The sequence below is a fragment of the Teleopsis dalmanni genome, chromosome 1, assembly GCF_002237135.1.
Source record: "Teleopsis dalmanni isolate 2A chromosome 1, ASM223713v2, whole genome shotgun sequence".
In the NCBI taxonomy this organism is placed as follows: Eukaryota; Metazoa; Arthropoda; class Insecta; order Diptera; family Diopsidae; genus Teleopsis; species Teleopsis dalmanni.
In genome coordinates this window covers 167,225,127-167,248,776 of record NC_051846.1, presented here as the reverse complement: position 1 = coordinate 167,248,776, position 23,650 = coordinate 167,225,127, and the positions used below count along the sequence as shown (strand labels likewise).

Here is a 23,650-nt window from a genome sequence, read left to right as displayed (position 1 = left end):
TAATAAATATAGCAGCGAAAGAACCCACTAAGAAGATTCCATCTCACTAACTATACTTTTCCCTTATCCCTCTTCACATCCTTTTCAAACATCTGTATTCGTCTTGATTTTCGTTCATGTTTTCTACATTATAGAATCTTTTGGTTACAACAGAAACCTACTAGATAAAATGATTGTTCCAAACAAGTTTATTTCAGTTTATGAATCCAGGAATCACTACATGCATTTATACTATTTACTTAGAAAACACTCTGTATACTAATTTTTGACACTAAAACTTTTTCAATAAATCAACGTTATATTTCATATAAATGCAATATATTAATTCGCTTTAAACGTAGTTTCTTGCAAAAAAATATTATATAATTAATATTGTACTACAATATACCAACAACAAATCAATTTAATTTAGCAAATAAATAATTCAAGCATTTATTACAAAATAAAATAAAACAAACAATAAATACAATTAAATTACACAAATAAGGAACAAAAACTTAAAGGTAGTCACACATTACAATCAGGACTCATAATCATCGACACAGATTATTTATATATAAAACATTTAATGTTATTATACATAAAGTTTCCCACACATAGTACGCTCCCATACACCCACATACACACACACATACATTTACATTAGCAAGCTACTATTTACTTTTTAACTGTGTGACTCTAAAATGATAGTAACTGTTTCTAATGATCTATTTGTTCTAAAGTACAGTCTCAATACTGGATATAGTGTCGTTTTGCTGCAGTGTTTCATTTAGTACCTTTTGCACGTCAGTACTAAATTCATCGACTTGCTTCGAATGTGCCAATTTGAGTTTCTCCATGGCGCGTCCTTGTTTAACACCAATTTGCTATATACAGATTATAAGTAAAAAAATTTATATTAAAAAATTTCTACTTATCTAATCTTTCACTTGAATAGCACTTTACCTTCTTTTCTTCCATGAAACGTTTAATATTATTCTGACGTTTCTCACGTAAGCGACGATCCTTCTCATTTTTCGTCTTCAGGGTTTTATCGTTTTGCACTTCCTTAGCAGTGTCGGCTGAAGTTTTGGCTTGTTTGGCATTCAAGTCTTTAATGTCTCTGAAATTTGAATCAAAAAATACAATCAATTCCTTTTATACGAAAATATATGCATTCCACTTTCATACTTGGCATGACGATCTTCCAATTGCTTTATTTGTTGCGCCTGCACCGTTAACATAAGCGCTTTCATTGCATCCTGCGAGTCCTGCACATGTTGACGCAACATATCCCACTCTTCCTTTTTATGTTTGGCAATCATTTCAGTCCATTGTTGTGTTTGCTCTGTTATGGCGTTTTTAATAGCCGAGTCATTACGTATTTCATCCTTACTAAAATTTTTTTATGTTTTTTATAATATTAATATAAATTTATTTATTACATATAGTTTTAAATAATAACTTACCTCTTGCCTTTGATGAGTTTATCAATTGCTGCATTCTGTGTCTTTTGCATAGCCATGCGTTCTTTGCTATGCTTCTTCTTAAGCGTATCAAGCTCTTTATTTTGTTTCTTTGCTACTTTCTGGAAGCCCTTTTCGCCGCGTAGCGATTCTAATGTTACTGGCTCAAATACTAATGGTGGTTCTTTCTTTTCTTCTTCTTTTGGTTTGCCTGCATCACGTGCTGCTCCACCACTTTGCTCTTCAATGCCTAAGGCCTTCATTTGTTCGTTTTGCTTCTGTGCAGCGCCGGCAAAACCTCTCGGGTCCGACAACATAGCCATGAAATCTTCAAAGCCATCAGGTACATAAATTTTTAATTCGATGTTAACAAAAAGCATAGGCAATGACATTGGGAAATTAGCTTCAGTACGTAGTGAGACGTGCCGATAGCCAGCCTGTAGACCATCTAATGGTAAAATACGTTGTCCAATCATTTTGCCACTTTCTTCATATACACCGAAACGTAGCACAGCCAAATCGGGTAAAACAACTTTACGAAATACAAATGGATCTTCATTGTAGACTGGATTTAATCCGTTATTAGCCACCAAACGTGTACGGAACTCCTTTTTAACAGTGTCCGAAGGTAAACCATACATATCAACTTCTACATATGTACCGACTTTTTTATCGGACAAGAATTGACCGGCAATCACTTTAACGGAACATTGCGCTGCAATGACACCATCTACGGGAGCATCGGCGAATGGATCGAAATCCTTGTCGGAACGACGCATAAAATCTGGCTTCAACAAATAACCACAACCGCCATTATATTCGAATTTACCCTGATTCAGTTGCATTGGCAGATCGGAGGTTTGGAAATTAAGTGACACCATTTGACAACCAGCATTCCAAAATACTTGTGGCATATAGTTGGAAGAATCAGCGCGTGTACCTTTTGGATAAATGCGTGACATTTGACGTTTATTATAATTGACAAAGTCGATGGAGCTCTGTTTTAAATAATTCATGCCAGCGGATTCCGCAAATGACGACATATTATGAGCAATATTTTTCTCTAAAAATGAAAGTAAATAAATTAAATATTAATAAAAATATATTTTATAATCGCACCTATGGCTTTATCAAATCCTTGAAATTTGATAGGTTGCGCATAATTAATCATCGACGACAACCAGGGATGTACATTTGTCGTTGAACCACTATAAGCTGCAGCTGCTTCAGCTTCTGGTGCTGCACCATCTGCTCCAGGTTCACCCGCAGCTGGTGCTGCTGCTTCTGGTGGTGGTGCTGCTTCAGGTGGCTTACCAGCACTAGCATCTTCTTCAGGTTCATCATCAGTTTTAAGTTCACCTTTCAGCCAAAGTTCTAGTTCTACTTTTTCAACCTCCGGTTTCATACGCTTATTTTTGATAAGAATTTTACGCTTAAGTTTAGAAGGCGGTGGGAGAGGTAAGCCAGGTTCAAGCTGTATTTAAAAAAAAAAATAATTTAAAACTTTCCTAAATAAAACATGTTTGAATATCTACATACCGGATGATCTGGCAACGGTTCTTTAAGTAATAATTCACCAAAGAAATCATCACAGTATTTAGCTAATTTATATTGCTGCGCACGATTGCAGTGATTTTCAAATGATAAAATTACTGGGTACTCAGAGGCCACAAAGGCACAGTCCGCTATAGCTTGTATGCAATCCTATAAATATAAAAAGTTATTATTATATATAATTTTTACAATGATATATATATTATTACATACTTTATATAAGATTTCAGTACAATATGCGTGACCATGAGTAACAATAGGTTCTTCATCTTCACCTTTGCCATTCCAACAATCTAATTCTACACAACTGTAACATTATATTTTTACTTATAGTTCATTAAAATTTTTGATGATTATGAGAAAAACTTACCGACAACCTGCCAATAAAGTCTGTCTGTACATTTCCACCGAACTTTTTCCACCAATTTGGCGACCTGATAAATACGTATTATGTGAACTATTGATATAATAATGCGCTAATGGGTGATCCATTTCCATATAAATTTCTAGGCAATCCAGAAATACTGGTGCATTTTCATCTGACATTAAATACCGTTTAAGTCCATCCAAAGACATTTGACCTGTAATGAAAAATAATGTTATTGTAATTGTTTAAAAGTAAAAAAAATTTATAATATTTATTAAGAATAAATTTAGATTAATTTAAATAATTGAAATTATATGGATTAAATCCTGAGAAAACATCAAAACGATATAACAAAGGATTCCATGATACTTGAATGGAAGCGGCAATACTAAAAAAGGGAATTTGTCTATCTAATACCTAGACAATGGACGATGCTAGATATTAAGCACAGCGTAAAACTATCGATAAGAGTTTGTTATTGCTTTTTGCTATGCCAGAATCAGTTGTACAAAAACTCTTCGTACAGATCAAGTTACCAATACAGAATATGATAATGCACATTAATAAAGGGAAAACGAAAAACATGGTACCATCATCTGCGATAAAACAAATGGGGAACTTAGTAATAACTAGATTAAGTTCGTTAGGTTATATCGTTAGGTTCTTATATTTAACTAACAGTTTAGAATTCTGGCTAGTTCGTCTGCGTCGCAATTGCCAAAAATATTCCTATGACCGGAACCCAGATTAGAAAAGTGTTAAGCTGCGTCGGCATTTCGATATTTCACATTTCGTTTAGAGATGTGGATCAATCAAAAATCGTACAAGTTATTAATTGGACTATACTTAAGGACTGTAAAGTAGCTTGACTGTGTGATAGTATGTATATATTCTTAGATAATATATCATCCACTTTCAGACAAGCTATAGCGATCACTAATAACAATTAAGTTAAAAATACTTTTAAAAGGAGCATTGCTTAAATGTAATTAATATTATTTTTTACCTACCACTTTTTCTTTTCTCCTCATCCAACTCGTAATCATTTATAATTTCCGTACAACGTTTTTCTTCATATAGTGGAAAAAGGATTTCGTTTAATCTTGGATCACGTTGCTTCTCATTCATGAATTGTATAAATTGAGCCATAGATATGATATCAGATTTGCCTTTTGTGCTATAATTAAAAGATGTTATGTACCATATAGTTCAATATATTTATATTAATGAAGTTTTGGTACTAACATGGATGTAAAAAGTTCTTCGATATCATTACGAGGACATACTTTATGATATAACGCATAAAATTTATCAAACGTAAATTGATCCTTTGTCATGGTGGCACTTTTTTCTTCAGGCAATCCAACATCTTTTATGCATTGGTAGACCAGTTTTTCTGTTTTTCCTGATGCAAATGTTTTTGCTATTGTTTTGACGGGTATTTTACCTCCTTTTTCAACGCAAAAGCATAATCTCATCCAACTATTAAAATTTCACAGATTTAAAAGAATTAATGAAATTATTATTACAAAGTAAATACTAAAATCTATAATATAAATTTATATATACTATTAATGCATAGGATTCAGTGTATGTGTAAAATTTATTTTTAACATCCTTACCTTTTTAATGAGGAGTTTCTTCATATATACAATATATGCCATGTTTATGTGTTTTGAGTTACTTACCTGTTTTATGATATTTATTTTAAAATTTGATTTATTGTTGATAAAAAATTAATGTACTCACTCACAACTTTAATTATATAGATATTTATATATAAATCTATAAAGAGGTTTCTTCGAACAGTAGTGAACTACAACAACAAAAATTTTATTTTTTATATTATTTTAATTAATTGAATTTTTGGCTGACTATACAGCTGTATCGACTATTGCCAAATACCCGTCATCAGTGGTCTTGGAAATAATTCTTGTATTTAATTATTCGTAAATAATTAATTTTTAAGACTGCAAGTACCAGGAATCGAACTCGGGTCCTGCCAAATGTGAAGCTCAGAATCAGCGCACCTTAACCAACTGATCCAAAGCCGTACTTGACTTTTTTTGTTCGCATATATTTCTGGAGTTTTGTTACTTTTGCTATGAAAGTCCTTATTAACAATTTTACTTGCTGTGTTTATATTAGAACAAAATCATAAACCAGCTGTAGAAAAATTGAATTAATTAATTAATTATATTTTTATTTTTAATTGTTAAATTTCAATACTATTCTGTTTGTAGAGGCATTATTTTATATATATTATATATTTGTCTAAATATATATTTAGGAATCTGGAATGTATCTTAATAATGACAGGTGTATTCGGCACCTTCTAAGTGTGGCAAAAATAATAAGTTGCTTGCTTAAAGTCGCTAATAAGTAAGCAAAACAACAACTCTATTTTCTCTATTAAACGATTAATTATAAAGTGGCAAAATATTTCAGCGACTGCAGAAAAAAATGTTATTAAAGCGATAAGCGATCTATTGTAAATCTTCATTGGAAATTTATATGAATATTCCAGACATCTGTCGAAGTTTGTAAACAAAAATTCAAACAAAATTTGAGATCACAAATTGGAAATTTGTGGAAATAAAATATTTTAAAATTATGCAGAACTCTGGAAAGTAAATATATTAAAACTATACAAAAAGTTTTAGGAACACCTGAAAAAAGTATGAGTGAAAAGTGTTTAAAATTTTTGGATTTATTAGTTACTAACAAGCTAATTCTTATTTAGTCATAAATATTCTAAACAATTATTTATTGTGTTTTAAAAGGACATTTCAAAATTTCCTGAATTCTTAACATTGCTTTAAGTTTATTAATCATTATTAATTTTAATTTTCAATATTATATTAATTGTTTATTTTTATACAAAACGTAGTTTTGCTCTTTTCAAAAGCATAATATTTGACAGATTGCAACAGTGATGCCAACCAATATTTCACTAAGCGACTTTAGCAAGCAATTTGTTGTTTTTTGCCACACTTCGAAGCTGCCGAATGCACCTTATATTAAAATTTAGTTTTCACCAGGCATTGTGGAGGGATGCATTTCATAGTAAAGTTAGTTAAGAGGATCTTGTATGGTCTAGCTATGCTTTCAGTAGAGATATTTATATAAAGTACTTTTGATTCCAGTTGCATTTCGCTGAAAAGGTTATATGTTAGTTCTATCAAATACCGTAGTCTATCTTAAATTGTTTTGAACAATGCTTCGGCTACACTAAAAAAAATTTCCTGTCAACTACATAATACATTCTGTATGAGATCAATACATGGTGCATTTCTTTGATATGAATGCTCCAATAAAACAACTTTTGGTGCTTAAAAATAACTTGGCACAGTATAAAAATATATTATGTGTCGCGGTTATAATGATAATTTGAATATCATATAAACTGTCAGTTTTAATGCAGTAATTAGTTTTTATGTTATGGCAATTATTAAATATAATTATTGCTTATTATTTGGTACAAAAATTAAACGTAATAGCAACTGATATAAATCAGATATATTAAGCAAGTATGTTTTCATTGTTTTACATATTGATTTTATATTAGTATGGTTTTCTGATATCCTTAAAAATTGTAGCAACATATCAACTAGTAATTACTTATCGATTATGGTAATTGCTACTTAAATTCTACTTAAGTATCCAATTAAACTGTACTTTTATGTAAAGAAAATATTTAATCCAATTTAAAGGGAGCAGTAAAGTTTAGCTGATAAGGACATCATTATGTTTTTTCTGTATTTAAATGAGTCACACTTGTGTTTTATGGGTAACATGTCTTATTTACTGCGTTTATTTAACCTAATTTCCATTTTAGTTTCATTTGCCAAGTTTTAAATGTAAATACGCTGGGTCAGTTTTTAATTAAAAATGTTACATGTGCTCAAAGGATTAATGAAAAACATTTATTTTTAATTAGAAAAAGTAAAATGAAATAATTAGAAAAATTAAATTAGCCAAAAATTTGATAAAAGCTGGAAAAAGAGATGAATGCATATTGACAAAGGTAAAATAATTTGAATTGTGAAATTGAATTGATAAAGTTAATACATATTTGATTTTATTTTATGACCGTATTCAAAATTTTAATTTAATATTTATTTATTTTAATTTAAATGTAATATAAATTTCATATTTATTAACATTTATACACTGTTAATTGTTAATTTCATAAAATATATTAACAGCAAAGTTAATGTTATTATTATCATAAGATACTATACACCAATGGTATACTACAGCGCATAAGATATTACGCTATACATGGAGAAAGTCTTATAAGAGTACTTGTCCAAATTAACGTTACTGATATCCTAATAATGTCCTTCGATTTAAGACTCCAAATATTAATAGACTTCATGAAAGTCTGATGTGATTGTGATGGCAATAATACTTAGCAATCACAGAATACCTACGAGTAGATAAGACGCAGTTATTAAACTCTACATTTCGCAGAATCTGCAGGTATTGATTGGTTATATTTAATTTCATCTCTGAAAAGTAATTAGTCTGATTTTAGACTAAAAAACATAACAGTATTTCGCTGGTACAATTGTGCCATTATGGTTGTTTATGTATATCAAAATAATTAAAAAAAATTAAAATAATTCTTTTTCATACATTTTTCAGTAAAATTTAAAAAAAATAAATTTTTTTCATTATATTGTTCATATATATTCATTATATATTTCATCATATTAATATATGAGAGCTATGTAATACAGAATGTCATGGTCACAACAGGATCATGTTATGTAGAGTGCCATGGACTTGCCAAAACTGTTTCTTTTGGGCTTTGGCGAAAATGCAAGTTATGTGAAGTGTAATAATTTGCTTCTAAAAGACACAAATGTTGACATTAATTAGAGAATAACACTACTTTGCCTAGGTGACGAGACTCAGGTAACCTCGGTTCTTATGACCAAATTTGAACTAAGCAGAACAAAAATTTTGCTCATTACAATTCAATGATACTCTACATAACATGGCCTTTGCAATTAAAAGAACTTAGAATGAGAGAAGTTTCTAGTAAAATTTGATCATAATGAAGAAGGGGCTTTCTGTACTTTATTGTGTTAGTCAAAACAGTGTTGCCTAAAATAATTACCAGAATTTGGGCCTATTACAAGTAAATATGTGTATTTTTCAGTGATTTTGAACATACTTTTTGGTCATGACTATAAAGTGCATTAAATTTCCGTGACCATTCATCTTATGACTATATATTTAACATAACCTTTAGAATATGAAATTATTTCCTTATATGTTGGATGTTTCATATTGTATTGTTTAAACTTTAGGAGATGATTCCTGAAGTATATTCTGATATACAGAAATAAGTGTGGTCAAAGCAATGCATATTCGAAAAAGATATTGAAAAACTTTACACATAGTCTTTGTAACTGAATATAATATTACACTTATATCTCAAACGGGTTTCACGCATGAAGCTACAAAAATTTATCTTGTTCACACTTTGGAATTCTATAAATGTTGCTGCACGAAGATATCAATCCTATTCTGGAAACCACAGTTTCAGGTAGCCTTAAAAATGTTGCTTGTTTTTATATGCAAGCACATTCAGTTACTTAATGTGGTTATCATTGTATTGCGTTTTAAAAATATCAATTGTATCTGGTTCAGATATAATAAGATACACAAACACTATTTCTTACTATTTGGTTTTTAAAAGAAATTTCATCTTTCATTTTTTATTTGAATTGTGTATGGTCTTTCATGTGGGGACGATTTAAAAATAAAAGGCTACTGATATTGTGAGTTAATATTAGAGGTCAATGTTTTGTTCGATTTACTGTATATTTAACATATACAGTCAGCGACAAAACTCTACATACACCCCCCATTTTTGCTAGCTCGTAAATCCAGGGACATAATAGAAAAAAGTAATGATACAGTTTTGTTTAGAACTGTTTTTTAATAATAATAAACAAAAGAAAATCCATTCATCAATATAAATTAACAAAGTTATTCGAAAAAAACCTAAAAAAATCATTGACAAAAGTCTACATACACTTCATTGATTTTTAGATATAGTCGACAGAAATATAAATGTTAAACGGGAAAGTACCGTTTTTCATATTTCATGCTTGTGGCATGAGTCATACATTTATATAATGCACTTAGTTGTGCTTTGAGAGTGGTATTTAATTGACACAATGGGTCCACGAAAAGAATTTCAAGTGATATGCGAAATCTGGTTATTAAGCATAGAAATGAAAAAACACCTTATGGTAAAAATATCAAAATTAGTAAATTTGACTCGATCAACAGTTCAGACGATAATAAGAAATTATAAAAATACTGGTTCTCCTGAAAATAAACCTCGCAGTGGCCGCCCAAGGATACTCATACGTAGGGATGTCAGCTTGGTTTTAAAAGAAGTTAACAAAAATCCGAAAGTAAGTGCCTTAAATTTAGTCGAACACATTGCTAATGCAACTGGAAAGCATGTCAATCCACGTATAGTACAAAGAACGTTGAACAGCCACGGTTTTCATGATAGAATACCACGCAAAGAACCTTTAATTTCTGAAAAAAACCGAAAGCTGCGCTTAGAGTTTGCCAAACAATATAAAGAAAAGGATTTTGATTTCTGGAAGCAGGTTTTATTTACAGATGAATCGAAATTCAATATATTTCAACGCGATTGGAGAGCTAAAGTTTGGAGGAAAGCGAAAACAGCACTGAATCCGAAGCATATAATGCCAACTGTAAAGCGTGGTGGTGGTAGTGCTATGCTTTGGGGAGCCGTAGCTGCAACTGAAGTAGGAAAAATAACTTTGACGTAGATTGGCATGCTTCCTAGTTGCATTAGCAATGTGTTCGACTAAATTTAAGGCACTTACTTTCGGATTTTTGTTAACTTCTTTTAAAACCAAGCTGACATCCCTACGTATGAGTATCCTTGGGCGGCCACTGCGAGGTTTATTTTCAGGAGAACCAGTATTTTTATAATTTCTTATTATCGTCTGAACTGTTGATCGAGTCAAATTTACTAATTTTGATATTTTTACCATAAGGTTTTTTTTCATTTCTATGCTTAATAACCAGATTTCGTATATCACTTGAAATTCTTTTCGTGGACCCATCGTGTCAATTAAATACCACTCTCAAAGCACAACTAAGTGCATTATATAAATGTATGACTCATGCCACAAGCATGAAATATGAAAAACGGTACTTTCCCGTTTAACATTTATATTTCTGTCGACTATATCTAAAAATCAATGAAGTGTATGTAGACTTTTGTCAATGATTTTTTTAGGTTTTTTTCGAATAACTTTGTTAATTTATATTGATGAATGGATTTTCTTTTGTTTATTATTATTAAAAAACAGTTCTAAACAAAACTGTATCATTACTTTTTTCTATTATGTCCCTGGATTTACGAGCTAGCAAAAATGGGGGGTGTATGTAGAGTTTTGTCGCTGACTGTATATAGAATACTTTAGTGGTATTTGATTGTTTCTAGCTGTTTCAGTTACTACTACTGATTTCCTGAACTCACTTATTCTCCGTCATGTTTCTTCGCCTTGGTGCACTGGTTTTAACTTGGAGAAGAACAATTGAAAGAGGGAAAACAAATGCGCACTACACATGGAACCATGTATGGTATACAGAGAAGGGCCTAACAGATTGCGGTTGAAGAGAATCGTTGCAGCCCTATACGCCACTAAAAGAAGAGGATACTAAGAAGATAACATGAGTGTAGCATGGCATTATTATTTTTATTAAGATTGGTTTAGCTTTTTCCTGAATCAGAACATTGAAGTTTTATTTATAAAGTACCTATATGCTATATAGTTCATAAAATGTATATGCTATATACTTCATAATATGTTTGTGCAATGTACTTCATATAAAATATATGAATTATATACCTATTTACAATGTTTATATTTTATATACTTATGGTTACTAAATTACCGTCCTTATGAAGGTCAACTAATTATCGTTGTTATGCAATTAAATTCAAAACAAAATTGTTATTCCACTGTTAGAAATTTTATCAATATTTCGATTCGATTTTATTATATATATTTATATATCTAAACTGAACAATTTTTGTTTTTTTTCAGTTCTCATTAATTTTATGTAAACGATATTTCAACATTAGTAAAACCCAAGTTAATTTATTTAATTGCTAATATTAATATTCTTAATGTTAATATATCAATATTCTTAGCAATCAAATTTAAGCTTTTAATATTCTACATTTGATTAATCTCTTAAGGGGTTTGTTTTTATTCTATAGAACCAAAAAGTTTGTGTTCTATAAAAAATATCTTTGTGATATTACAGTAATAATACTATACTTAGTTATCACCATCTGTAAGAAACCCTTTTTGCAAAATCGAAATAAAAATACAATTTATTCAACATTTTGGAAAACTTTCGAGGACATTAAATATTTTTCGACAAAATCATGACAAACGTCAAAAAGTTCAGACATCAGACATATCTAATAAAAGTTTTATTCATGTCTGCTTATACAAATTGTATATATGGTATGTCAACTCAAATAACAATAAAATATTAAGTAAAAATAAAATTTTTGTCTTAGCATATATCCTTTTTATCCATATCCAATATTCAGTAATTGTAGCTTATGTCCTGAAATACGATAAACGTAATGACAAGCGTATGCATTTGTTGTTAATAAGGATTGCGTGTTTTTAATACAAAAAACCATCAACCACACATAAATCGTGAAATCGAAATGTAATTTCTTCTGCATAATTGATAGCATAGATTGTATGAATAATTCATATCGTAATTTAATCTCAATCGTGCAATTACAATTACTCTACTCACTACTGCTACTGCTTCTGCTACTGTTTCTGCTACTACTTTTTCCATTATTTCGTATTATTAAATCACTTCTGTCTGCAAAAGCACACCAATAACAGTGGCAACAACAACAACAATCCCATTGCATATTTACATATTTAAGTATTTTTCATACTAATTACAAGCATTAAACTTCCAGTATCTATGCTTCCCATACCTTAATTAATATGAAATTGACATTTTGATTTTATCGTTTGTTGTCTTTATGAATTATTATTAAATTAACTTTGACCTTCCTTCCATACGATACTGTTGGAAGAAAGAAAATGTGGGTACGATAAATCTGTGCATTTCTGGTTAAATATCCTTGACTATTGTGCTATCGATTTTGTATGGAAAGTGATTTAACCTACTTTGCAAATTGAAAGGCACTTGAGTAGTCCTCAAGCGGAATACAAATTTTATCTTTTAACTTCATTACCGTTCATTGAACTTTAACTTTCAGCAAATAAACAAAGCCATTACCGTTCGTTTTTCGTGGTTCCTTTATACACTTTTCATTTCTCCTTTCCCTTTTATTGTTGTCATTTCATTTTATTATTATTATTACTTTTTTCCGCTGAAAATTTTATCAAGTTAAGTGCATATAAAATGTTACGCTTCTTCTTCCTCATCATCGTCTACTTCACAATTTTACACTTCTGTTAATTATAAACGATTTTTTTTTGTTCCACTTCATTCCACTACAGTTTTTAGCAATTTTCTTTTAAACGTTTTTAACATCGTAACTCAGTATTTTTGAAAGCACTTAAGTATCCTTTTACCACATTAAGTGGAGGAAAGTTTGTGTGTGGTTTATTTAGGCCACCGTAGCAATTGGGACCAAAAGTGCTCTACATTTTTATGCATTGATATATCTGGTAATGTGTGTATCTTAGTGTTGTCTCGCGATTTGTTGGAGCTATGATGGATAATAGCGTTATGTTGATTACTGAGAAGAACTGTCTAAAAATTGTCACAGAGTCAACGAAATTTGTTATATATTTTCTATATGCCAATGCAATATCTACGGCTAACCTAAGGCTAAGTTAAAATAGGCTAAGTCAATATAGATTAACCCTTGCTAAATATAATGAGATATTTCCACGAACATCCTACTGAATGTTAATATAAGCAAATCACTTTGTTTTAGCTTAATATCTCTACATCCTTTGTGTCCAATAAGATCACGTACAATACGAACTTCTCACTAAATATTAATATAGGCAAATCACCATGTTTAAGCTGAAAATCTCTGAGAGCCTTTGTGTCCCATAAGATTACTTTAACATGAACATTCCACTAAATGTTTATACCATATATATAAGGCAAATCACTTTGTTTAGGTCAAAAATCTTTGAAAATCTTTGTGTTCTATAAGATCACTTTTAACACGAACTTTCCAGTAAATATTTATAAAGGCAAATTACCATGTTTAGGCCAAAAATCTCGGAGAACCTTTGTGTCCAATAAGAACACTTGCAATACGAAATTCCCACTAATAATATAATGGAAGGATTACTATAAATAGTAATATAGATATCTACATGTTAATCACTATGCGAACTTCCCAATAAATATTTATAAAGGCTAATTACCAAGTTTACGCCAAAAATCTTGGAGGACCTTTGTGTTCAATAAGAACACTTGCAATACGAAATTCCCACTGATAAATAATATAATGGGAAGATTACTATAAATAGTAATATAGATATCTACATGTTAATCACTATGCTTAAGGTTCTTAAATATCAAAGAACCTTTGTGTCTCTATTTAGAAATTTGTGCTAGACGGATTCATAAAAGAAGGTAACATATGTTAGCTTGTTCAATGCTACAATGCACAGCTGTGATTAGATGTCCACTCCACTGATCTAGGTATTTATATAGGTGAGGGAAAAGGAAGAGCGAGTCTTACTCAATTCGCTAATAAAGCCGCTTTGATTTTATCGACATTCTTCGTGATAGTGGGTAGAAGAATGCATGCAAGTGTCTGTATATCGTCGAATGTATTAAAGAATGGGGCGCCAAATAACTTAAACCTGGTTGAAACAAGCCTGGACATAGACACGATTAGTGCTGTGGTGTCTTTTCTTTGAATGCTGATAGACATGTACTACTGAAGATACGACAGGATAGTACAGCGTTCCGTTAGAACTGATAGTTACCTAGAAACTTTCAACTTGTTTCTGTGTATGAAGACGAAGGTTCTACATTTGCAGTAAATGGGCTTTAACTCTTGTTCTAGTTGTTGAGGAAGAAAGAGCTCACTTTCTAGTTGACTATCGCTAAATATGGTCATAAATCGACCTGTGGTTGACAGGAGCAGAGATTGAAATGGGGAGTTTTATAGAAGAGGTGGCAAATGTAGGTTATTCAACTGCGTACTCCTACTTTGCCATATTGGAATATTCGCGAACCCAAGCTTGAGTTACATTGGAGCTGCTGCTCTTGAATAATAAAACAATTTTAAAATTTTTTAAAGTTTTTCGTTTCACGGTGTCATAATAATGAGCCTACGGTGTCACATCTCTTCTATTATTCGTTTAGTGAACTTATCAAATTGAAACAACAGATCATAAAGTTTTTGCTTATAACTGCTGATAATATATTGTAAAGGAACACCTTTTCTTACTCTTCCTTAATTGAATTTTCTTTATAGTTTTTTTAAATTGTCCTTTGCATAAAACAAATAAGTGCAATGTCGTTAAGGTATGTGAAACATTTTCTTTTTTTTCAATAATTAAGTTAAATAAAAAAAACTCATAAAAAAAAATACAATGCAATTATTCTTAAAAGCTGCAATGGCAAGTAATGCATTTTACGAATATTTTGACAGTCGAAATATTGGGCATTAGCCTTGACCTAAAAATGTTCATTATTATTTTGAAATCTGTCATTTTCAAGTAAATTTTCTGTGTTAAGTTTGTTGCTTTTATTAGCAATTAAACTTTTTTCTTTTCTTTTTTTTTTGGTCAAAATAATGAAATGTTGTAGATTTTCTGTCATGAGAGAAAAAATGAACTTACAGTTGAAATTCGAAAAATTGTTCGGAAAATGTCCGAACTACAAGTTAAGAAATATTACTGGTTGACCATACATCATTGCTAGATAGATACACGTTCTAAGCAATAAGCTTTTTTTTTTTTAAATTTTTTTGTTGGCTTACTATTTGTAAGAATAAAATGTAATCAAAAATTTTATATTTTTTATTTGTGGATTACGATAAGGTATATAAGGACATTATAATGTGAAAAACAATCATAGCGTAAATGCAGTCTTTATGGAATACAAAAAAATATGCACTTAAAAGTTTATCTTGTGTAGTGTTTACACTATGAACTTAAAAAAAGTAGTTTAAACAATTTCAATTTTTATGATTGTCAGTTTATACTTACATTCTGGGATTAATTTTAACGCATGTTGTTTTTGTCTTATTTGATTTATTTTGATTGATAAACTATTTGAATTTGTCTTCATTCAAGTATTGTGAAGCTACCACGGGATACAAATCTAAGAGAATTATTTTTTGTTGGCATATTGTAGAAACTAGCAAAATTTATAATAAAAAAGTATTATAAGAAGTGAAACGAATATTAAAATATTTTATAAGCAGGTTTCAGATTTAATTATCGAACAATGGTCTCACAATTGTCACATAAATTGACACCTTACCTTAATGAAAAAGAGTTAGTTAGGTCATCAAATTTCCTCTAAGAATCTTTAAATATAGTTCTATTGAAATGTAGCTGATAATTATGATTCATTGAGCAACAACATTTGACAGATCTAGCGTAAATCTAGATTAAATTGAGATTTAACTATTAAAAACACCATATGTTAAATATTCCATATCATATCACCTACAAATATGTATATTTTTATCAGCAAAAGTTCCATAACTATGTATGTTAAAAATGAACAATATAAAATTTAATGAATTTTAATATCTAATATATTCAAAAATATTTTATTTTATTGAAATACTTTTTGTTATTGTTAGGGAATGTGGCATTGTGACCGTCGGGTCTATTGTACCCCTTTCTGGGTTTAGAATAGGATTTTAAGCCCTGTCGTGTCAATTAATAGTAGTATATAATCTACTTTACAGAGTTTTATTGCCTCTTCTGTAAGAATATAGATTCTCAGTAGCCTATTCCATATGTGCATTAGCGTAGTGCATTCTAACAGCACTTGTGTGGCCAACTCCTCATTCTCTTCACAGATTCTATAGTTTGCATCCGTAATTATACCCAGTCTAGTTATTAAAATACTTGTTTTTAAGAAACTTAATTTTTATTTTTATAAAAAAACGAAATTTTTTTTCAAACACCTTATATATACGTACTTCTAAATCTTTAAATATTTTCAAATATCACTTGTAATATTTAATATAGCTGTATAGTTAGTGCTATAATTCATTTGTTTAATAACTGAACTTTTTTTTTTCAAATATAATAGTAGTAATAGGTACCTTTTTTATTTCAAATGGATTTTTTTCTAAAATATATATTAATGCCCGTAGATTCTATGAGGAGCAAAGGGTCACAATACTATATAGACAATTTTTAATTAGTACTTACCTTTATAATCTATATTGTATCTATATATGTCTATATATGTCTTTACATATTTTTGTTATTTTCTGAATTTAAGGTTCTACTAAAGTTTATAAAATATTTATACGTAGTCTTTATGTACACTATGAAGCCACAAATAAAATGTTTTCTTCCATAAACACAATAAAGCAATATATGTATATTTTAAAATGTGTAAAGATACTTACTGTTTCATTAAGTTTGTTGTAGGACAGACATTTGTCGCTTTATTGTTATGCGTTATATGACGCAAACCGTTTTGCCAACGCTTTTTACCATAAAATAATAATACACAGTAAAAAATAATTTAAGTGCAGACATGCAAATTGAAAGAAAGAATTATGAAAATAAATCAAAATGAAATTTTAATATAGACAGCAAATATATACAATATTAATAAATTGTCAATCAGTTATGAAAGTTAATATTTATATCTGAAAAAAAAGTAACAATAAAATAGAAATAAATTATTAAGCAAAAAATTGTGATTATTTATTTTCTGTTGTTGGAAAGTTAAGAGTTAGTGCAAAATTTAAAGCGACCACAACGCAAAAAAAGCTAAAAAAAGGTTAAATATTTCATGCAATTTAATCGTTAACATTAAAATGATTAAAAGTTAGAAAATTTAATTTATATACAAAACACAGAACAGAAAAAGTGTTTATAACACATTAGAGACAAATGTTAAGTGCTAAAGAACATGCCAACTAAACCATCAAAATGGCAGCTTGAAACAAAGGATATAGTACAGAAGAGGACATGACAGGACATAACAAATAGAGCATTCACTCATGTGCTGTTGATTATTTTTTTTACTTATTGTGCAATTATTAGTATAATTTATGTTAATATAACATTAATAGTGTTAATTAAAATTAACGTGCTTTATTGTTTTCTGCTTAGGGTTCTAAATAAAATCCATTTTTATATTTGGTTTCGGTTTATTGAACTTACTGTTTTTTTAAGCACATCATTGGACAGACATTATTCGCTTTAACATTATGTGTAATTTTTCTTATACCATCTAACCAAATCTAAAAGAAAATTAAATAAATTGAATGATAAATTGAAGTATTAAATAATTTAATGTAAAGAAATTTAATCAAATAATCAATAAATGCTTAAAAATTTCGCCAGATGGCGTCGAATACATTTTTACATCAATCTTTGACGAATAGCATAATACTATGTTCAGACACAACTTAATTTTACAAAAATCTTTTTTTTTTTTTTTTCTCAAAGAAAAGGGTTGGGAAGTAGTCACCGCGTCACTGCATCCTCGAGGATTATTGTGACATACCCACTTCAGTTCCATAGACGAGTAGCAGTTAAGAATGCCAATATGTCCTTTGGAGAGATGTTGCCTAATTCCGTTATAAGCGGATAAGCAATGGATAAGTAGCGAAGTCTGAGTCTTGCAAGACTATCACAAAAGTCTTAATATCATCTTTGTTTCAATGAAATGAAGTTGTTTTTGCCACACAAAATTCAGTTTTGAGTTTAGAACGAAATTAAGGAAAACTGTGTTCAGACAGTCACATTTCCTTAATTTCGTAAAAATGAAATTAAGTTAATTTCGAAAATGTTCATATTACCCCAAATTAAGGAAATCATATGTTTTTTGTTTACAAATCGAATTTTAAAAATTACCATTTGTATCCGAGAAATTTTAAAAGTTGATTATTATAACTATAGAGGATGGATTCAGTAGTTTTATTAGGTTTACTGCATTTTAAATTAATAACAGTTACAGTTTTTTTCTTTATATTCAAATTTAAAAAATTGCACTACTTTCAAAATATTTCCCGGTTTTATTAAAGTCCAGTGTTATTTAAAGAAAATGTCACTTTACTGGAGTGATTATGTGTTTAAAGAGAAAAATCTATGTAATATTTATGAAATGGAAATTAAACAGCTATCAAATATTAATATATATAAATATGAGAGAATATCTAAGCTGACCTATTTTAAAATAATAATCGTAAATTTCGTGGTTCGGATTTGGCAACACTGTTTCAGTGACATACCAGACGAAACTGTGCATCATACATTAGGTTTAATGTATGCAATTTTACAATATGGATCGTTATGGATATGGATTGCAATATTTTGCTTCGAACATTCCTTCCATTCCCCTTCTTTTTGGGATAATTTCTAAATATATGGTAGAGTATGACTCTACGTTTTTAACAAGTCAAAAAACTACAAGTGAAGTTGCAACACCTCATAGGTATATGGCATTCCACCTGTACCCCTACTGATTTCAGTCATGCAATAATTAGTATCAATATGTTATCGGGCGTAGTCAATAACACTTGAAATAAGGAATCCGAAATATTTTTTTGACTTTTTGAGCCATATAAAGTGATTAAAGATAATATCAAAGACTTACATTGCTTTAACCCAATAAATTATTAGTCCCTTTAAACTTTTAATATAACATCAGAGGCAAAATAATGAGTAACTATAATGTATCTAAAACTTATTTAAACCCAAAAGGAACTCATTATTCTACTATGTTTAAAGGTTTTAAACTAAAAATGTCCAAATTCTACTTAAACTGTAAAACTAGAAAATATAAATTCATTTTGAAAAGATATTTTTCTTTGGAAATACCTGCATGATTAATAAGCGATTTTAAAGTTTTTACACAAAATTATATTTCAAAAATCCTATCAGAACAACAGAGTAGAATAAAAAGTTAACAGCTCTTTTTTAAAACAAAGTTTTACTCTACATACAATTTTACAATACATTAATCTAAATAAAGTATCTTTGAAAGGTACACAGATACATTATATACATAATGTATAAGTATAATATGTATGCAAAGTAAAACTTATTTTAATTTATTTCATTTTTGTACATATTGCCATTTAATATTTTTTAAAAAAATTTATGAAAAATATTTGAGCATTTATTAAATGCTCCCTTGACATTAGAATCCAAAAGATTTTTAAACCCAAAAACGTTTTTCTTGTACGCATAAACGCCAATAGCTAATGTACAAACTGTCAACCCAAAGACCAGGTAGTTTCGTTCACGGTTGGCTGATGTCTTTGGAATTGATACATCTTCGATTTGTGTACTAGTGCCGGTAGCACCATTAAATTCGTCGATTAAAGAAACATCAGTAGTAGCAGAGACTGGCATTGGGTGTTTAGCAAAGAACATGAGATAACGTGGGCGAACGATATCACCTAGCAGAATGGACAAACATGCATTATCACATTTACTTATAAAGTGATAATATGCAGAGCGACATATGAATTGACACAAAGCCACACATCTCAGTTCAGTGCCCAGACTTGAACCTTTCCAACAGAATTGGAAATTACTTTCCTGCAAACTCACTGAGACATTCTGAGATATTATAAGAGATGCATCAGAATTGTCTTTCCTTTGTTTGTTATACAAAAATCCATTATACAACACCGAATAATATTTATCCAGAGAATAACCGCACATACCATTGTTGAGTCCATATTGCGATGCTCGTGCCTCAAAAGTTTTCTCCTCCTGTGAATTGGAATCATAACAAATTCGAAAGATATCTGTGGGATCTACTTTGTCTTCAAAATGTTGAGTAAGAGTAATGACTTTTTGCAACTCTTTTTCATTCATGGTTCGAATTTCGGGTATCCTTTTTTCCCAAAGAATCCAATGAAGTAAATGGATTGCTCGTGGATTAACTTCTGAAATCCTGGGTCCTTTTATTTTTCGAAGCAAAACATTTAATTTAGGAGTTGCGTTGATAGTTTCGAGTAGTCCATCAAAATCACATTTATTATCAGCGTTCATAAACATTGGCGGAATCGGGTCTAACAATTCTTCACGATCAGCACTTTGGATAGCAGCCACGAATAATGTGAACTTTGCTTCACATCCTCGAATATCGTTCTGTAATATTACCTCCAGTTCAGCCCCAATTTGAAGATACTTCACGTGGTCCATCTTTGCTCCATATTCATTAACTGGCTTGTTTTCTGTAGAATCTCCAGGAGGGATCGACATGTTTCAGCTTGACAACTTTCAGAGTCACGTACAAATAATAATAAATAAATATGCAATAATTACCACTAAAAGATTTTGACAGGTATTCGTTTCAGGAACGGAACCAAATAAATGAAATAAATAAAAAATAAAATTCTGAGTTTAACTAATTTCTAATTTTTAAAAAAAAAGTTACGGCAAATGAAATTAAATTTTTCAACTGAAACATTACTTTGTTTTTCTTTTTTTGTGTATGACAAGTAATATGCAATAAGTTTAATATATTATTAATAAGAATATATTATTATGTTGTAGCTATTTGAGCCAACGCACTTGAGCACTTTTACTCTCTACTAACTGCAAGGTATCTTCAAAACTCCTCTTTACGCCTTGACTGGATTATTGTTTATCACTTCATCAGACTAAACAATAATTGACCTCATATCTGCATACCTCCCCGAGGAGCCTGTTAACATTCTGAGATTCGATAACGCGATGTTGGTAAGTCTGTCAGTTTTTGCAAATAATTTCAGTGCTCTATTCTTTATGTACTTTTTGATCGGATCTTGAGATCGCTGAGGATGTCATTTGTCCTAATGTACCATGGTACCTTCAAAAGTCTTCTCAGAGCTTGGCTTTGTGCAATTTCTAGCTGGCGAATAGTAGTGTTTGAGATTTTGCTAAACGCTACACATCCATATAGGAATGATAGACGAATTATTTGATTATATATAATGAATTATAAATTATATATAATCCATTATATTATTGTGAATTATGGGTATAATCTTATAGAATTTAATCAATTTTTCAATAATTAGTAGCTTTTGATTATGAATATAATCTGAGATAATATTATAGATTGTATACAGTAAAATCCAAAAATATGCAATCACATTATAAGAGTAGTTAAAGCGAATATCGATGTTTTTTGGTATTCCTTCTATATGTATGTTTCTAAATCAATATTTTTGGATTATTGAGCCATTTTACCATAAAATTTATAGATTCACTATAGTTCTATAGTTCACTATAGAATTCCAAACGGGAGAAATCTCGACCTAAAATCCGGATATCAGAGGGTTCCCGAACTTGTAATTCAACAATTTTCCTTATTCGTACGACTGCATGCTTCATATGTCAGTGTAGATACGATCATACCTGAGAGAAGCTAATGTAGCTGTGTATCAATGAATATATAGTTAGGTTTTCAGCTAATTTTCAAAATGATTAATTTCTTATTGCAAGTTAAGCGATAATTAAGATATCTTGCTACCTGTCATTTTCTTCAACTATGAGCAAGACAAAGCCAGAGATGTATTAAACAGGCATAAATGCATAGTATTTTATAAAGCCATGTCCAAAGATAAACTCTGGAGGGATTACGATTTTCTTTTTTCGTATAAAATGTTCTTTGTGTCACCTTTGAGTAATGAGTAACATTTTCTTTTTATTTATTAAAAAATTGTAACTGGTATTAACAGTTATGACGGTAGTGACAATTTTCCTTAATAGAAACTATTGCATTTATTGGAGTGCAATATTAGTGTGCAATATAGACAACAGAATAAAGAGGATGGCGTAGATATAGTTTCAATAATATTACTTTATATTAGATCGTAATTCTGATGATGACTCTCGAAATATGGAATATAATAAAATATAGTAAGCGTTGAATTATTTAATAAAAAGGGTAGGTCCCTTTTAAAAAATATATATTAAAGAAATTTTTTTTATTTGCTATGCTATTTAGTTAACGATTACTCAACCTCATACATTGATTTATATATAGGTAGATTTATAAATTTTAGATTGTTTTGTTTTCAATATTCCTTTATAAAAGTTCGTGAAAACTTTTGCTTATTTAAAAGTAATTTTCTTAAGGAATTTATTTAATTTACTTACTTATAAACTTAGAAAAATGCAATATTTCACTTTCACACAGTAAACAATAACACAACAACTTCAAAAGTGTGCACTCGGAGTAGATAAAAGAATATTTTACAATATAGTCATAAAAAAATATGCCAAGGATGCGATTGTGCAGCACTTGTTATCCTTTCATATTTGTATACGCGTATCTTTGAATTTAATAATAAAAAAAATGGAAACTTGACATGTTGCGCTCGTACTCTTATGATATCAGAGCCATTGTTTGTATTTGTTATATTTTTATTATTTTATTTTAGTATTTTTAATAAATCTTCAAGTTTTACAAACAGCAACACAAAAAAAAACAACAGAAATAAAAAATCAAATGAAACCCCTCTTCTCTACTTGACTTTCTTTCTTTCTTACGAGAAAAAAAAATCTTCTGTGTTCATTCTTATAATTTTAAGTAAACATGTGTGAAATTCGAAGTAACGAAAACAATTTAATTAAATAAAAACTTTCACTGAACAGCAGCAGGACTACTCCTGTTTGTGATTCTCCTCAAGATACATTCTTTTATTTATATATTATTTATGTTTTATTTCACTTCATCCATAAGTTTCAGCTGCATTTGGTTGATATCAGTTTCTCTACGGAAATAAAATAAATATTTGCTGGTGTTTCTTGCAATAAATTTACTTGATGTTCCTTGCAGAGAACTAAACTTTTAACTTTGTGTATTACTCGTACCAATTCTAAGATATTTTCAACTTTCGATGTTATTTTTAGTAATTTAATACTTTTCTATAAAGTAGAAAATTGAAATTACCCGTATTAAATGTTGTTGTTTTCTAACATAAATGTCAAAACATTTTGTTCCGATAAAATTCATTAGCTTAAAGTTAAAATTATTGCAGTTTAAAACAAATTTTATAAAAAGTTGTCAGGTC

The 23,650-nt window shown here is 29.7% G+C and overlaps 2 protein-coding genes across 3 annotated transcripts in view; both read right to left on the bottom strand.

Moving 5' to 3' along the window:
- Positions 1-485: 485 nt before the first annotated feature.
- Positions 486-23,650, bottom strand: part of LOC119669992 (1-phosphatidylinositol 4,5-bisphosphate phosphodiesterase) — a 41,462-nt gene continuing 18,297 nt past the window's right edge. Inside the window, exons 4-14 of one of the 2 annotated variants that reach the window (XM_038080068.1) lie at positions 17,790-17,869; positions 4,612-4,848; positions 4,377-4,543; positions 3,370-3,580; positions 3,213-3,306; positions 2,985-3,149; positions 2,565-2,919; positions 1,449-2,508; positions 1,171-1,374; positions 946-1,102; positions 486-866 (exon numbers count right to left, since the gene is read on the bottom strand). In XM_038080068.1, the coding sequence (XP_037935996.1) occupies positions 717-866; positions 946-1,102; positions 1,171-1,374; positions 1,449-2,508; positions 2,565-2,919; positions 2,985-3,149; positions 3,213-3,306; positions 3,370-3,580; positions 4,377-4,543; positions 4,612-4,848; positions 17,790-17,869 (2,880 nt within the window). In that variant the 3' untranslated portion in view covers positions 486-716. Of the gene's footprint in view, positions 867-945; positions 1,103-1,170; positions 1,375-1,448; positions 2,509-2,564; positions 2,920-2,984; positions 3,150-3,212; positions 3,307-3,369; positions 3,581-4,376; positions 4,544-4,611; positions 4,849-17,023; positions 17,104-17,789; positions 17,870-23,650 lie in introns of both variants that reach the window. The other variant, XM_038080067.1, reaches the window with a different exon arrangement.
- LOC119669993 lies at positions 19,713-20,982 on the bottom strand. Its single transcript, XM_038080069.1, has one exon. The coding sequence runs from the start codon at positions 20,847-20,849 to the stop codon at positions 19,722-19,724; it is 1,128 nt and encodes a 375-aa protein (XP_037935997.1). The 5' UTR covers positions 20,850-20,982; the 3' UTR covers positions 19,713-19,721.

Excerpts from the sequence above, each read along its gene's own strand:
- LOC119669993 (XM_038080069.1), bottom strand. The coding sequence starts at position 20,849 with ATGTCGATCCCTCCTGGAGATTCTACAGAAAACAAGCCAGTTAATGAA.